General features: G+C 45.9%; 2 protein-coding genes across 11 annotated transcripts in view; one reads left to right on the forward strand and one right to left on the reverse strand.

Annotated features, from left to right (window-relative positions):
• Window positions 1-1,510: 1,510 nt before the first annotated feature.
• mtrfr (mitochondrial translation release factor in rescue) lies at window positions 1,511-5,496 on the reverse strand. Of its 3 annotated transcripts, none has more exons than XM_080207938.1 (3): window positions 5,408-5,496; window positions 1,864-2,184; window positions 1,511-1,749 (listed from the first exon to the last, which is right to left on the reverse strand). In XM_080207938.1, exons 2-3 carry the CDS (start codon window positions 2,149-2,151, stop codon window positions 1,519-1,521), a joined length of 519 nt encoding a protein of 172 aa, XP_080064064.1. In that variant the 5' UTR covers window positions 2,152-2,184; window positions 5,408-5,496; the 3' UTR covers window positions 1,511-1,518. The 3 variants fall into 3 exon arrangements, with proteins under 3 accessions (XP_080064064.1, XP_080064065.1, XP_080064066.1); XM_080207939.1 differs by lacking the exon at window positions 5,408-5,496 and adding an exon at window positions 2,743-3,019; XM_080207940.1 differs by lacking the exon at window positions 5,408-5,496 and adding an exon at window positions 2,260-2,734.
• Window positions 5,497-5,606: 110 nt separating this feature from the next.
• The window catches only part of mphosph9 (M-phase phosphoprotein 9), a 143,927-nt gene continuing 133,922 nt past the window's right edge, over window positions 5,607-15,611 (forward strand). For 4 of the 8 annotated variants that reach the window (XM_080207941.1, XM_080207945.1, XM_080207947.1 and 1 more), the window contains exons 1-2: window positions 5,607-5,943; window positions 6,660-6,865. In XM_080207941.1, coding sequence (XP_080064067.1) covers window positions 6,732-6,865 — 134 coding nt within the window. In that variant the 5' untranslated portion in view covers window positions 5,607-5,943; window positions 6,660-6,731. The remainder of the gene's footprint in view (window positions 5,944-6,659; window positions 6,866-15,611) is intronic. The other 4 variants (XM_080207942.1, XM_080207943.1, XM_080207944.1 and 1 more) reach the window with 4 other exon arrangements.

Here is a 15,611-nt window from a genome sequence, read left to right on the forward strand (position 1 = left end):
ATGCTACATAGCTGCTTGCCCAATTGCCTCAGAATGGAACTTGGAGTAGGCAGGAAGCAGAGCTGGTCTTGGGGCACAGCAGGCATTGGGAAGCTGGGGGGGGGGAATAGACCAGCCCTATGGAGGTGGGGGAGGAGGAGGAACAGAGGAAACCAGGTGGGGGAAGCAGTTTTGGACCCCTTATTTGAGGAAGGATATAGTGGCATTAGAGACAGTTCAGAAGAGGTGCACAAGACTGATTCCAGAGGATGGGTTTGTTTTATGAAAAGAGATTAAGCAATTTAGGCCAATACTCCCTGAAGTTCAAATAAGAGGTCTTACTGAGGTTTATAAGGTGATAGAAGGTAGATGTGGCGTGGCTGCTTCCTTTTGAGGGTCAATCTAAAACAAGAGGTCATAGTTTTAGGATAAGAGATAACAGACTTAGAACAGAGATGAGTAGAAACTACTTCTCTGACAGGTCTGTGGAATTCACTGCCCCAAAGTGAGGCGGGGTGCCAGGACCTTGAGTAAATTTGAGGAGACAGATAATTAGTAATGGGTTGAAGGATTCTGGAAAAAAGGTAGAAAAGTGGAGTTGAGGCCAAGATGAGATCAGCCAGGATTGCAGCAGGCTCAAGGAGCTGAATTGCTAACTCCTAGTTCTTATGACCCCTGACAGAGGCACAATTCTTCAGCATTTGTGGTCAACACAGTAATTGATGAGTGCCTGTCCTGTGAGTATGTTATTGGGTGAATGATCTGCAACATCTGAATAAGAAGTGTCGGTGGCATCAGCAGCAGTAACCCAGGATTAATCACTTCAGAAGCAGCAGGACCCAGAGTCTGGGACTCAGCGACATTGCAACAAAGTCCATCGGGAAGGAAACTGGATCACTTTGCCTCATCACAAGTAGTGTATTTCTAAGTCCATGTTGTGAATTGGGATATTTTGTGAAGTTTTGAAACCTTTTGAATACCTTGTTTATAATGAAGTAAAATGAATGAACACCGCTCGACAATCACCAGGCAAGACTGTTCTCTTCCTGTTGGGGAACACTTCAGCAGTCATGGGCATTCGGCCTCTGGTCTTTGGGTAAGCGTTCTCCAAGGTGGCCTTCATGACACATGACAGCACAGAGTCACTGAGCAGAGACTGATAGCCAAGTTCCGCGCACGAGGACAGCCTCAACTGGGATCTTGGGATCATGTCACACTATCTGTAATCCCCATGACTTGCCTGGGCTTGCAAAATCTCATTAACTGTCCTGTCTGGAGACAATACACATCTCTTTAACCTGTGTTTAACCCTTTCTCCACTCACATTGTCTGTACCTTTAAGACTTGATTACCGGTAAAGACTCGCATTCCAGCCATTACACTGTAAGTTGAGTTTGTGTCTTTATATGTCCTTTTTGTGAATAGAACTCTCACTCACCTAAAGGAGCAGCGCTCCGACATTGTTAGTTTTTCCTTAAAAACTCCAAACGTGCTTGGTGCAGGTTAGACTGAAGACAAATCATGCAACAAATCACCAAGTTACTTCTTTATTTCAGTGACATCTGAAGAATCTTCTAACAGGTCCTTAAATAGTCTCTTTCTTTCTAAATTATCTTTTGCTTTCCTTTTCTTCTCTTGTTTTTTCCATTGCTGTTCTTGTTTTTGCTTCACAATTTCACTGTTCACACCTTTGTAATGTACGTCAAGTTTTTCTTGCAAAATTGTTCTGGCTATTTTTCTGTTCTGTTCCAATGATCTGGTTTGATGGCACTGAAAAGGAAATGCACACAATGACTTGTAGCCTATTCATTGTTTATGAAAATTTGAACTTACATGAAAAAAGCATGCTACTTCAATATGCTATTATACTTCATAAGCAGCTACCTTCACCACAATCCCAGATGGAACATGCTTCAGCACCACACAGTTACTGGTTTTATTGGTTGCTTGACCTCCAGGCCCACGACCTCGGACGAACTGTTCATCTAATTCATCTTCTACCACAACAGGCAGGTTTAGAAAACTCTTTTTCCAAGCAATAGGCATCATTAAAGAAGTATGTTTGACTCCCAGAAAGAGTTTTGCTGAATTGCTTGAACTCCATTGCCACACAGAAAGTGCTTGTGCTCTTGCTAATGACCATAAGAAACTGTATAAAATGGAGGAAGTCATTGAACGCAGAGTTTGGATCACGATTCAAGTTTTCTGAAAAATACAAATTCACGTTAGTGAACATGTTAAAAATAAAGGGAAACAGAGATTGAAATGCTCACTACTTACTTTTTCTTCTATGAATTATGCCCCTTTTATCAGCCATAATATCTTTCTATTGGATTCAAGTGTCTCTGCATTGATCATCCGTCCTGGAATTTTGTCTGCCGACTACAAGCACAAATGACTGTCCCATTTATATAGTTCCATTATTCTACTGACATAATTTCCTCATTAAAAAATACCTTGTTCTTTCAACATTTCTTGTCTTGATTCACTCCATCTGCTGATACTGAAATCCCACCCAAACGGCTAACCTTTTCTGACAAAACATAATCATAAATAATTGAACCTATAAGTTCCTGTAGAGTGATAAGCTAAACAGTCTGATGAAGGGTCATCCTGACTCAAAATGTCAGCTCTATTCTCTTCCCACAGATGCCATCAGACCTGCTGAGATTTTCCAGCATTTTCTGTTTTTGCTTCAGATTCCAGCATCTGCAATATTTTGCTTTTAAGATAAACAGTAACTTAGTTTGAGAAATTACTTGCCTTAATAATTCCTACAGTAACAACTATCCTTCAGATAAGCATGTTCACTCTCATTCTTGCTAGTGTTCATTTCGCAGCATGTATTTGCTCTTTCCAGTATTTGCTGCCATCGCTTCTTGAAGATCTCCTGATTAGTCACTTCTATGTCCAAACTCAATCCTTTTCAATGATAAATGTTGTCCCTCTTCATTTCCTGTTCTTGTCATAAGCTGTCCATTCTATTATACCACAAAAAAGTGGTTGATGCTCCCGTTTTCTGAATCTACAATATTATTTGACACACCATTACATCTACTGTACTGGTTTCATCCTAGTTTTTATTTAATAGCCACCAAAATAACATTGGACTACTAGCGGTACAATGGTTGCACAGCGCCAGGGACCCAAGTACAATTCTCAGCTTGGGAGTTTGCACATTCTCCCTGTGTCTGTGTGAGTTTCCTCCAGGAGCTCCAGTTTCTTCCCACACTCCAAAGATGTGCGGGATAGATTGATTGGCCATGTTAAATTGCCCCTTAGTGTCGGGGGAACTAGGAGGGCAAATACATGGGGTTATGGGGTAGGGCCTGGCAGGGATTGTTGTCAATGCAGGCCTCCTTCTGCACTGTAGCGATTCTATGAATGCCCTAGGGATCCAGGTTTGAATCCCGCCATGGCAGATGGTGACATTTGAATTCAATAAAAATCTAGAATTAAAAGTCTAATGCTGACCATGAAACTATTGTTGACTGCAGTAAAAACCCATCTAGTTCACTAATGTCCTTGCGGGAAGGAAATCTGCCATCCTTACTTGGTATGGCCTATATGTGACTGCACATCCACAGCAATGTGGTTGAATCATAATTGCCCTCAGAGAGGCACAATAAAAGCTAGACCAGCCAGCGATGCCCAAATCCCATGAATGAATAAATATGAACATCTTCTCTGGCAAACTCTTTCCCATTTCACTCTACTCTCTTCTGCCCTCATTCCTTTGAAATGTTGCTTATTTAAGTTTAGTACTGTTGTTTCTGACCCAAGTTTCTTTCTCTTAAACTGAATGATGAATTCCACATTAGTCATTGTCCCCTAGGTGACCTTTTACTCAGAAATTGTTTATCAAACCTGCCTCATTACATACCACCAGATCCAAAATAGCCTGGTAAGATCCACAACATATTGTTCTAGGAAACTGTCCCAAAACTGTTCTATGAATTCCTTCTCACGGGTACCTCTGCCAATTTAACTTGTTCAATCCAGATGTAGATTAAAGTCACCAACGATGAATGTCCTGCCTTTTTAACATGTGCTCATGACCTCCTAACTTATCAGCAGCATCTACCATCTTATCTCACCTCCACCCATATGGATTCTATATCTTCCAATCCAAGATCATCTCTATCGTAATTGTTCAATCTTCTACTGATAAAACTACCCTCAAAACTTTTCTTCATGCCTGTCCTTGTGAAAAGTCACATACTCACAAATGTTTAGTTCCCAGCTTTAATCTTGAAACCATAAGAACATAAGAAATAGGAGCAGGAGTAGGCCATCTAGCCCTTCGAGCCTGCCCCGCCATTCAATAAGATCATGGCTGATCTGTCGTGGCTCAGTTCCACTTTCCCGCCCTCTCCCCATAACCCTTAATCCCCTCTCTTATCAAAAAACCATCAACCCGCATCTTAAAAATATTCAGCGAGGTAGCCTCCACCACTTCAACGGGCAGAGAATTCCAGAGATTCACCACCCTTTGAGTGAAGAAGTTCCTCCTCAACTCCGTTCTAAACCGCCCCCCTTTTATCTTGAGGCTGTGCCCCCTAGTCCTACTGTCTTTTTTGAGCAGGAAGAGTCCACCTCTATCCTATCCATCCCATTCATCATCTTATACGTCTCAATGAGATCTCCCCCATTCTTCTAAACTCTAACGAGTACAAGCTCAGTTTATTCAGCCTCTCCTCATAGTTCAACCCCCTCAACTCCGGTATCAGCCTAGTAAACCTCCTCTGCACTCCCTCCAAGGCCAAAATATCTTTGCGCAGGTGCGGCGCCCAAAACTGCACACAGTACTCCAGCTGCGGCCTCACCAATGCCCTATACAGCTGCAGCAAGACCTCCCTACTTTTATATTCAATCCCCCTCGCTATGAAGGCCAGCATCCCATTCGCCTTCCTGACCACCTGCTGCACCTGCAAGCTGGGTTTTTGCGACTCATGCCATGTCTCTATAATGGCTACAATCAGACCCATTAACCTTAACTTACACTGTTAACTATTTTGTACTGAATACTGCGTACTAAGTAAATATGATGTGGTGATGCTGGCATTGGACTGGGGTAAACACAATAATGTCTCAATACCAGGTGCTTGCTGCTCCTTCGTCAGGTGAGTGGGAGTTCTGTTCACAAACAGGGCATATATGTAAGTGCTCCAAAAGCTAGTGGCTTTTCCTTCCAACCCGTTGGACTTTAACCTGGTGATGTGAGACTTCTTACTGTACTAAGTAAACAGCCAGGCATTTTGCTTTCGTATCTTCCTCTCCTTGACCGTATTTACTGTCGTTTTAATCTTTGATCCGCCATGATCCTACTCAATGGCGAAACAGCCTGGACGTACTGAATAGCCTCCTCCTGTTGCTGATTTTTGGATTAAACCAAAGGTGGGAAAATAACACGAGCCGCGGTCCACACCTGTAAAAGTCGCTGTTCCTGTGTATACCGCAGTGGCTCCGCCTGAAATCCCACGCTCCACGGAGCAAACTGAATCTCTCCGCCTCCCCCCCCACCTGGCCTCTCTCTCCGGACCTGGGCCTCTCTCTCCGGACCTGACCTCCCCCCTCTCCAGCCCGGATCTGGGCCTCTCTCTGCGGCCCGAGTCAGGGCCCCTCTCTCTCTCTGCGGCCCGGTTCTACCAATCAAACTGTGCCGCGGTTGTTGTTGTTGTCTCGCGGGGAAGGGGTGGGGACACCCGCCAGCCAATCAGCTTCTGCCGGAGCGGCTTTGCGTTGGCAGCTCGAGGCGTTTGAAAATAAACGGCTGCGCGTGCGCGCCAGGGGCTGTGGTTCCAACGGTCAAATTGGAGAGTCCGTTGCAGGACAGGGGCGCCCCGGCTAGTTTCCAGAGCTGTAAGGAAATTGCGCTTGGCGCCGTTTGGGTTTGAACGGGTTGGAAATTGGCGTGGAATCCCTTCAGTGCCGCTCTTAATGCTGCGTCTTTCCTTGGCCAAGGTGAGGAGCGGGGAAGGGGGAAGAAAAACCATGCCGGCGGGTGATTGACAGGCCAGCCGGCCAAACGGGAAACCGTCCCGGCGGTGATTGACATATCAACCGGCCAGTCACCAAAAGAGACCCACCTGAGACGGTTCTAAAACAGAACGCTGTGGCAGCGAACGGCCAATGAGCGTGAAGAGGGGCGGGTCTTTCTCTAAATCACTCGAATCCGGGTTGGAAGGTGTTTTGGGGCCCAGCTTGGTGCTTTGGATGAGCTTGTATTTCTCTCTATCCCAGCCCCAGTGTGCTGCTTGCTAATAGCGCCTGTCCCCTCTGCTTGTTCTTACTTGAGGCTTCTGGATTGGATTGCTGTGTAAGCTGCAGTGTTTTGGAAGCGAAGGATCAGGGCATCTTTAATGGCTTGTTGGATGCTGCTCATCCCCCCCTCCTTATCTGTATAAAGCGAAGGCCTAATTTTCATTCACTTTAATTAAAGTGTTTGTGAATTAATTTGTCTTTACATTGTTGCCTGCTGCCAGAAATGTGAATGATGTGCCGATGCAAGTTCTTTTGACCATTCATTGCCATCCAGCTTGGGGAAAAACAGTTGTACTCAAGTGTCTTACTCCCGTCAAAAGCTTTTTGAGGCCAGCAACTGAGAGCGCCAACCGCACAAAGTACAGCAATTGTGACATTGGATCATCGTTCAAATTAATGTCTGTGTTCTTTTTCAGTAGATGGCCTTTGAATTTAATACAGTCAAACTTCCCAGTAGATGACGATATCTGTCAAGATTCCGGAGGACCATGGAGGACTCTGATTCTGAGTCCTTGCGAACTGTTAAAGAATTGACCAACAATTCACCAAAAACCACAATTCATCAAGATCTTGGTTATAATTCCCTGGCACCGCCCACAGATACTGCACCTCCTGCAAATAGGTATGAGAAAAGACTCAATTTGAAAATTATTAATTGACTTCTTCTATCGTGCATGGCTTTAAATTTCATTTGTATGGAATCACAAAATTGTTATTTTGCGGAAAGAGGCCATTTGGCCCATCGTGTCTGCACTGGCTCTCCAATCGAGTGCCATGACTTAGTGCCCCACACCAGCTTTTTCCATTTATCCATGCACATTGTTTCTATTCGAGTAGTCATCTAATGCCCTCTTGAATGCCTTGATTAAATCTGCCTCCACCACACTTCAAGGCAATGCATTCCAGACTTCTTTTGCAAATCACTTTTTAAATCTGCCCTCTCATTCTTGATCCTATCTATTCAGCCCAGCCCCACGTGAGCAGCTCTATCAAATCTCCTCTTAGCCTTCTCCTCTCCAAGGAGAAAGTCCCAACCTCTCCAATCTATTTTTACTGATGTTTCTCATCGCTGGAATCATTCTTGTAGACCTCTTCTGCATTCTCTCCAGTGTGTTTGCATCCTTCCTGTAGTGTGGTGCCCAAAACGATACGCAGTATTCCAGCAAAGGTCTAACTAGTGTCTTGTATAAGCGTGACCTCATAAAATCCTACAGTGCAGAAGGAGGCCATTTGGCCCATCAAGTCTGCACCAACTACAATCCTACCCAGGCCCTATCCCCATAACCCCTTGCATTTATCCTAGCTAGCCCCCTTGATACTAAGGGGCAAGGTACTTCAGGTGCCAGGTTTCAGATGCTTCAGGAAGGACAGGGAGGATGGCAGAAGAGGTGGTGGAGTGGCACTGTTGATCAGGGACAGTGTCATGGCTGCAGAGAAAGAGGATGCCGTGGAGGGACTGTCTACAGAGTCTCTGTGGGTGGAAGTTACGAACAGCAAAGGGTCAAAAACTTTGCTGGGTGTATTCTATAGGCCACCCAATAGTGACAGGGAAGTTGAAGTGCAGATAGGGAAACAGATTCTGGAGAAATGTATTAATAACAGAGTTGTCGTGATGGGAGACTTCAATTTCCCAAACATCGACTGGAATATCCCTAGGGTAAGGGGTTTGGATGGGGAGGAGTTTGTTAGGTGTGTTCAGGAAGGTTTTCTGACACAGTATGTGGATGAGCCTACGAGGGGAGAGGCTGTACTTGACCTGGTACTGGCGAATGAACCAGGGCAGGTGTTGGATCTCTCGGTAGGGGAGCATCTTGGGAATGGTGACCATAATTCTATCTCCTTCACAATTGCATTGGAACGAGATAGGATCAGGCAGGCTAGGAAGGTGTTTGTCTGGAGTAAGGGGAGATACGAAGAAGTCAGGAAGTTACTTGGACAAATAAACTGGAAGGAGGCGTTCTTAGGGAAAAGTACCGAAGGAAGGTGGCGGATATTCAAGGAATGTTTGTCTGGAGCTATGCGTGACAACGTTCCGATGAGACAAGGGGGTTTTGGTAGGTCGTGGGAACCGTGGTGCACGAAGGCTGTGTTGAACCTAGTCAGGAGGAAAGGGAAGGTGTACAAAAGGTTCAGGGAACTCGGAGAGGTTAAGGATCTTGAGGAGTATAAGGACTGTAGAAAGGAGCTTAAAAGGGAAATTAGGAGAGCCAGAAGGGGTCATGAGAAGACCTTGGTGGGTAAGATTAAGAAGAATCCCAAGGCCTTTTATAAATATGTGAAAGGTAAAAGGATGAGAAGAGAAGGGATACGCCCTATAAAAGGTGAAGGGGGTAAGGTCTGTGTGGAACCAGAAGAAATGGCAGAGGTGCTTAATGAGTACTTTGCCTCAGTATTCACGGTGGAAGCTGATCTGGGAGATTTTGCCACGGATTTGCAGCAGATGGAAAAGATTGAGTTTGTGGATATTAAGGTGGAGGATGTGTTGGAACTTTTGAATTCTGTCAAGATTGATAAGTCGCCGGGACCAGATGGGATATACCCCAGGATACTGTGGGAGGCGAGGGAAGTGATTGCAGAGCCCCTGGCGATGATCTTTGCGTCGTCAATGGAGACGGGAGAGGTTCCGGAAGATTGGAGGATTGCGGATGTAGTCCCTATTTTCAAGAAAGGGAACAGTGATAGCCCGGGAAATTACCGACCGGTGAGTCTGACCTCAGTGGTTGGTAAGCTGATGGAAAGGCTTCTGAGGGACAAGATTTATGACCATTTGGAGAGGTTTGACATGATCAGAAATAGCATGGATTTGTCAAGGGCAGGTCGTGCCTTACGAGCCTAGTTGAGTTCTTCGATAATGTGACTGAACACATTGACGAAGGAAGTGCCGTGGACGTGGTGTACATGGACTTCAGCAAGGTGTTTGATAAGGTCCCCCATGCAAGACTTCTTGAGAAGGTGAGAGGGCATGGGATCCAAGGGGCTTTGGCCTTGTGGATCCAGAACTGGCTTGCCTGCAGAAGGCAGAGAGTGGTTGTGGATGGGTCTTTTTCTGAATGGAGGTCAGTCACCAGTGGAGTGCCCCAGGGATCTGTTCTAGGACCCTTGTTGTTTGTCATTTTCATAAATGACCTGGATGAGGAAGTGGAAGGATGGGTAAGTAAGTTCGCTGATGACACGAAGGTCGGTGGTGTTGTGGATGGTCTGGAAGGATGTCAAAAGTTGCAGCAGGACATAAATAGGATGCAGGACTGGGCAGAGAAGTGGCAGATGGACTTCAACGCGGATAAATGTGTAGTCGTCCATTTTGGCAGAACCAACGGGATGAACGAGTACACTATCAAGGGCAGGAGTCTTGGTAGTGTTGAGGAGCAGAAGGATCTTGGGGTCCGGGTCCACAGGACTCTTAAATCGGCCTCGCAGGTGGAGGAGGTGGTCAAGAAGGCGTATGGTGTACTGGCCTTCATAAATCGAGGGATTGAGTTCAGGAGTCGGGAGGTAATGCTGCAACTTTATAAGACCCTTGTCAGGCCTCATTTGGAGTACTATGCGCAGTTCTGGTCGCCTCACTATAGGAAGGACGTAGAAGCTATTGAAAGGGTACAGAGGAGATTTACAAGGATGTTGCCTGGACTGGGAGGCATGCCTAATGAAGTGAGGTTGAGGGAACTGGGTCTCTTTTCCCTGGAGAGACGTAGGTTGAGAGGCGACCTGATAGAGGTTTATAAAATGTTGAGAGGAATAGATAGGGTGGATTCTCAGAGGCTATTTCCCTGGGTTGAAATGGTCGCTACGAGAGGACACAGGTTTAAGGTGCGGGGAGGAAAGTACAGAAGTGATAGAACATAGAACACTACAGCACAAACAGGCCCTTTGGCCCACGAGTTGCGCCGATCGCATCAACACCTACCAACCTACAGACCTATCTATAACCCTCAATCTCATTAAACCCCATATACTCATCCAGAAGTCTTTTAAAAGACCCCAGCGAGTTCGCCTCCACCACCACTGACGGCAGCCGATTCCATTCACTCACCACCCTCTGAGTGAAAAACTTACCCCTAACATCACTTCTGAACTTCCCTCCTTGCACCTTAAATCTGTGTCCTCTCGTAGTAACCATTTCAACCCGGAGAAATAGCCTCTGAGAGTCCACCCTATCTATTCCTCTCAACATTTTGTAAACTTCTATCAGGTCGCCTCTCAACCTTCGTCTCTCCAGGGAAAAGAGTCCCAGCTCCCTCAACCTAACTTCATAAGGCATGCCTCCCAGTCCAGGCAACATCCTTGTAAATCTCCTCTGTACCCTTTCAATAGCTTCTACATCTTTCCTATAGTGAGGCGACCAGAACTGCGCACAATACTCTAAATGAGGCCTGACAAGGGTCTTATAAAGTTGCAGCATTACCTCCCGACTCCTAAACTCAAACCCTCGATTAATGAAGGCCAGTACACCATACGCCTTCTTGACCACCTCCTCCACCTGCGAGGCCGATTTAAGAGTCCTGTGGACCCGGACCCCTAGATCCTTCTGCTCTTCAACACTACTCAGACTTCTGCCCTTGATAGTGTACTCGTTCATCCCGTAGGTTCTGCCAAAATGGACGACTACACATTTATCCGCGTTGAAGTCCATCTGCCACTTCTCCGCCCAGTCCTGCATCCTATCTATGTCCTGCTGCAACTTTTGCCATCGTTCCAGACCATCCACAACACCACCGACCTTCGTGTCATCAGCGAACTTACCCATCCCTCCACTTCCTCATCCAGGTCATTTATGAAAATGACAAACAACAAGGGTCCCAGAATAGATCCTTGAGGCACTCCGCTGGTGACTGACCTCCATTCAGAAAAAGCCCCATCCACAACCACTCTCTGCCTTCTGCAGGCAAGCCGATTCTGCATCCACAAGGCCAAAGCCCCTTGGATCCCATGCCTTCTCACCTTCTCAAGAAGTCTTGCATGGGGGACCTTATCAAACGCCTTGCTGAAGTCCATGTACACCACGTCCACGGCACTTCCTTCGTCAATGTGTTCAGTCACATTATCGAAGAACTCAACTAGGCTTGTAAGGCACGACCTGCCCTTGACAAATCCATGCTGACTATTTCTGATCATGTCAAACCTCTCCAAATGGTCATAAATCTTGTCCCTCAGAAGCCTCTCCATCAGCTTACCAACTACTGAGGTCAGACTCACCGGTCGGTAATTTCCCGGGCTATCTCTGTTCCCTTTCTTGAAAATAGGAACTACATCCGCAATCCTCCAATCCTCCGGAACCTCTCCCGTCTCCATTGATGACGCAAAGATCATTGCCAGGGGCTCTGCAATCTCTTCCCTCGCCTCCCACAGTATCCTGGGGTACATCCCATCTGGTCCAGGCGACTTATCTACCTTGATAGAATTCAAAAGTTCCAACACATCCTCCTCCTTAATATTCACGATCTCAATCTTTTCCATCTGCTGCAAATCCATAACAAAATCTCCCAGATCAGCTTCCACTGTGAATACTGAGGCGAAGTACTCGTTAAGCACCTCTGCCATTTCTTCTGGTTCTACACAAACCTTTCCCCCCTCACCTTTTATAGGTCCTATCCCTTCTCTTCTTATCCTTTTACCTTTCACATATTTATAGAAGGCCTTGGGATTCTCCTTAATCTTACCCACCAAGGTCTTCTCATGACCCCTTCTGGCTCTCCTAATTTCCCTTTTAAGTTCCTTCCTACAGTCCTTATACTCCTCAAGATCTTTAACCTCTCCTAATTCCTTGAACCTCTTATACACCTTCCCTTTCCTCCTGACTAGGTTCAACACAGCCTTTGTGCACCACGGTTCCCGCGACCTACCAAAACCCCCTTGTCTCATCGGAACGTTGTCATTCAGAGCTCCAGACACACATTCCTTGAATATCTGCCACCTTCCTTCGGTACTTTTCCCTAAGAACGCCTCCTTCCAGTTTATTTGTCCAAGTATCTTCCTGACTTCTTCGTATCTCCCCTTACCCCAGACAAACACCTTCCTAGCCTGCCTGATCCTATCTCGTTCCAATGCAATTGTGAAGGAGATAGAATTATGGTCACCATTTCCAAGATGCTCTCCTACCGAAAGATCCATCACCTGCCCTGGTTCATTTGCCAGTACCAGGTCAAGTACAGCCTCTCCCCTCGTAGGCTTATCCACATAATGTTAGGGGTAAGTTTTTAATGTTAGGGGTAAGTTAGTGATGTTAGGGGTAAGTTTTTCACTGAGAGGGTGGTGAGTGAATGGAATCGGCTGCCGTCAGTGGTGGTGGAGGCGAACTCGCTGGGGTCTTTTAAAAGACTTCTGGATGAGTATATGGGGTTTTATGGGATTGGGGGTTATAGATAGGTGTTGGTGTGATCGGCGCAACTCGTGGGCCGAAGGGCCTGTTTGTGCTGTAGTGTTCTATGTTCTATGTCTATGTTCTAAATTTAGCATTGCCAATCCATCTAACCTGCACATCTTTGGATTGTGAGACAAAACCAGAGCACCCAGAAGAAACCCACACAGACATAGGGCGAATGTGCAGACTCCACACAGACAGTGATCCAAGCCAGGAATTGAACTCAGGACCCTGGGACTGTGAGGCAGCAGTGCTAACCACTGTGTCACTGTGCTGCCCATTAAATCCTTGCTCAGAATGCCATATGCTGTCTCCACCTGTCCTGCCACAATCAGTGATCTGTACAAATACATCCAGGTCCCTCTGCTCCTACACCCCCTTAAGAATTCTACCTTTTTTATTGTCTCTCCATGTTCTTCCTACAAAAATGCATCATCTCTCTCAAAAACAGAAAAATGGTGGAAAATCCCAGCAGGTCTGACAATGTCTGTGGAGAGAGAATAGAGTCAACATTTCGAGTCTGATCTCCACAGATACTGTCAGACCTGCTGAGATTTCCCAGCATTTTTCTGATTCTGCAGATCCAGCATCCATAGTATTTTGCCCTTATGCAAGACCTGATAATTCTCCACACTGATCTTAATGTGCCACACCTACCTCTCCACTCCAATTTGTCTATGCCCCTTTGAAGTTCTACACTATCGCCTTCTTGGTTTACAATATTTTCAAGTTTTGTGTCACCCACAAACTTTGAAATGGTCCACTGCACCCTAGAAGCTAGCTCATTAATATTTATCAGGAAAAGCAAGGGACCTGATAGCAATCCCACAAACCTTCCTCCAGCCTGAAAAATATCCATTGACCATTATTCTCGGCTTCCTGTTCAGTCAATTTTGTATCTACATTGCTGCTGTCACTTTTATTCCATGAGCTATAGTCTTTCTCAAGTTTTTCTGAACGTGCACGTGTACCATATCAACAGCATTACCCCCATCTAGCCTTTCTGCTATCTCTTCAGAAACCTCCAGCAAGTTGTTAAACATGATTTCTCCTTTAGAAATCCATGCTGACTCTTCCTAATCAACCCACATTTTTCTATATGTCTACTAATTCTGGAAGTTTGCTCACCACTGATGTTAAAATAACTGATCTGTAATTGCTGGGGCTACCCTTGCATACTTTTTTGAACAAGGGCATAACATTTGCATTTCTCTTCCCCAAAAGAAGATAAGAAGATTATGACCAGCATCCCCGCAATTTCCATTCACACTTCCTTTAATATCCTTGGATGTATTTCATCCAGTCCTGGTGCCTTGTCAACTTTCAGTACAGGCGGCCTATTCAGTACTTTCTCCTTATTGTATTGAACCTTTTAGGAACGAACATTCTCATTTGTCACCTGTCATCTACCTTCTTGATAGTGATGGATGCAAAGTATTAATTTAATACCTCAGCCATGCTGCCAGTCTCCATATGTAAATTTCCTTTTACGCCCCTAATTGGCCCTACTCCTTCTTGTATTATATATACGTCTATAGAAGACTTTGAGATTCCCCTTTATGTTGGCTGACAGACTTTTCTCGCAATTCCTTTTCGATTCTGTACACGCGTGCGCACGCGCATGCGCGCGCGCACACACACACCCCCCACCCCACCCTTCTGTACTCCTCGTGGTTTCTATCTGCCACTTGGCATAAGCATACTTTTTCTTCCAGGGAGCTCTGGATTTGTTTGCCTTTCCTTTCCAGGTATAGCTTGACCATTCAGACCATTTTTGTATTGAACCATTGTTCAGCTACAGTTTTTCCCACCAACCTTTTTAATTCCAGTTTAACTTTAAATCGCATTAACTTTGAATAGTCCATGATGGACTATTCCCCAGAATCAGTTGCTTTCTTGGACACACGCATCTCCATTAAGGACGGTCACCTCAGCACCTCACTGTACCGCAAGCCCACAGACAATCTCACAATGCTCCACTTCTCCAGTTTCCACCCTAAACATGTTAAAGAAGCCTTTCCCTATGGACAAGCCCTCCATATACACAGGATTTGCTCAGAGGAGGAGGATCGTGACAGACACCTCCAGACCCTGAAAGGTGCCCTCATAAGAATGGGATATGGTGCTCGACTCATAGATCGACAGTTCCGATGCGCCACAGCGAAAAACCGCACCAATCTCCTCAGAAGGCAAACATGGGACACAGTGGACAGAGTACCCTTCGTCGTCCCGTACTTCCCCGGAGCGGAGAAGCTACGACATCTTCTCCGGAGTCTTCAACATACCATTCAACATCTCGCCAGGGCTATCCCCACACCCCCACTTCTTGCCTTCAGACAACCACAAAACCTCAAACAGACCATTGTTCACAGCAAACTACCCAGCCTTCAGGAGAACAGTGACCACAATACCACACAACCCTGCCACAGCAACCCCTGCAAGACATGCCGGATCATCGACGTGGATACCATCATCACACGTGAGAATACTATCCACCAAGTACATGGTAAATACTCTTGCAATTCGGCCAACATTGTCTACCTGATATGTTGCAAGAAAGGATGTCCCGAAGCATGGTACATTGGGGAGACCATGCAGACGCTACGACAACGGATGAATGAACATCGCTCGACAATCACCAGGCAAGACTGTTCCCTTCTTGTTGGCGAACACTTCAGTGGTCACGGGCATTCAGCCTCTGACCTTCGGGTAAGCATTCTCCAAGGCGGCCTTCACGACACACGACAGCACAGAGTCGCTGAACAGAGACTGATAGCCAAGTTCCGCACACATGAGGACGGTCTCAACAGGGATCTTGGGTTCATGTCACACTATCTGTAACCCCCGTGACTTGCCTGGGTTTACAAACCCTCACTTACTGTACTGTCTGGAGACAATACACATCTCTGTAACCTGTGATCAGTGCTCCTTCCACTCACATTGTCAGCCACTTCAGGTCTTGAACAGCAGGTTAGGTGTAAGGATTCGCATTCTAATCAGTAATCTCTAA

The sequence above is a fragment of the Carcharhinus amblyrhynchos genome, chromosome 20 (assembly GCF_965287045.1).
Source record: "Carcharhinus amblyrhynchos chromosome 20, sCarAmb.v2.hapA, whole genome shotgun sequence".
Taxonomy (NCBI): domain Eukaryota; kingdom Metazoa; phylum Chordata; class Chondrichthyes; order Carcharhiniformes; family Carcharhinidae; genus Carcharhinus; species Carcharhinus amblyrhynchos.

What these genes read in the sequence shown, in the direction of transcription:
- mtrfr (XM_080207938.1), bottom strand. Translation starts at nt 2,151, where the DNA reads ATGACTTCCTCCATTTTATACAGTTTCTTATGGTCATTAGCAAGAGCA. An exon ending in CATCTGGGATTGTGGTGAAG is followed by an intron (nt 1,750 to 1,863) that starts GTAGCTGCTTAT and finishes TTTCCTTTTCAG; the next exon opens with TGCCATCAAACCAGATCATT.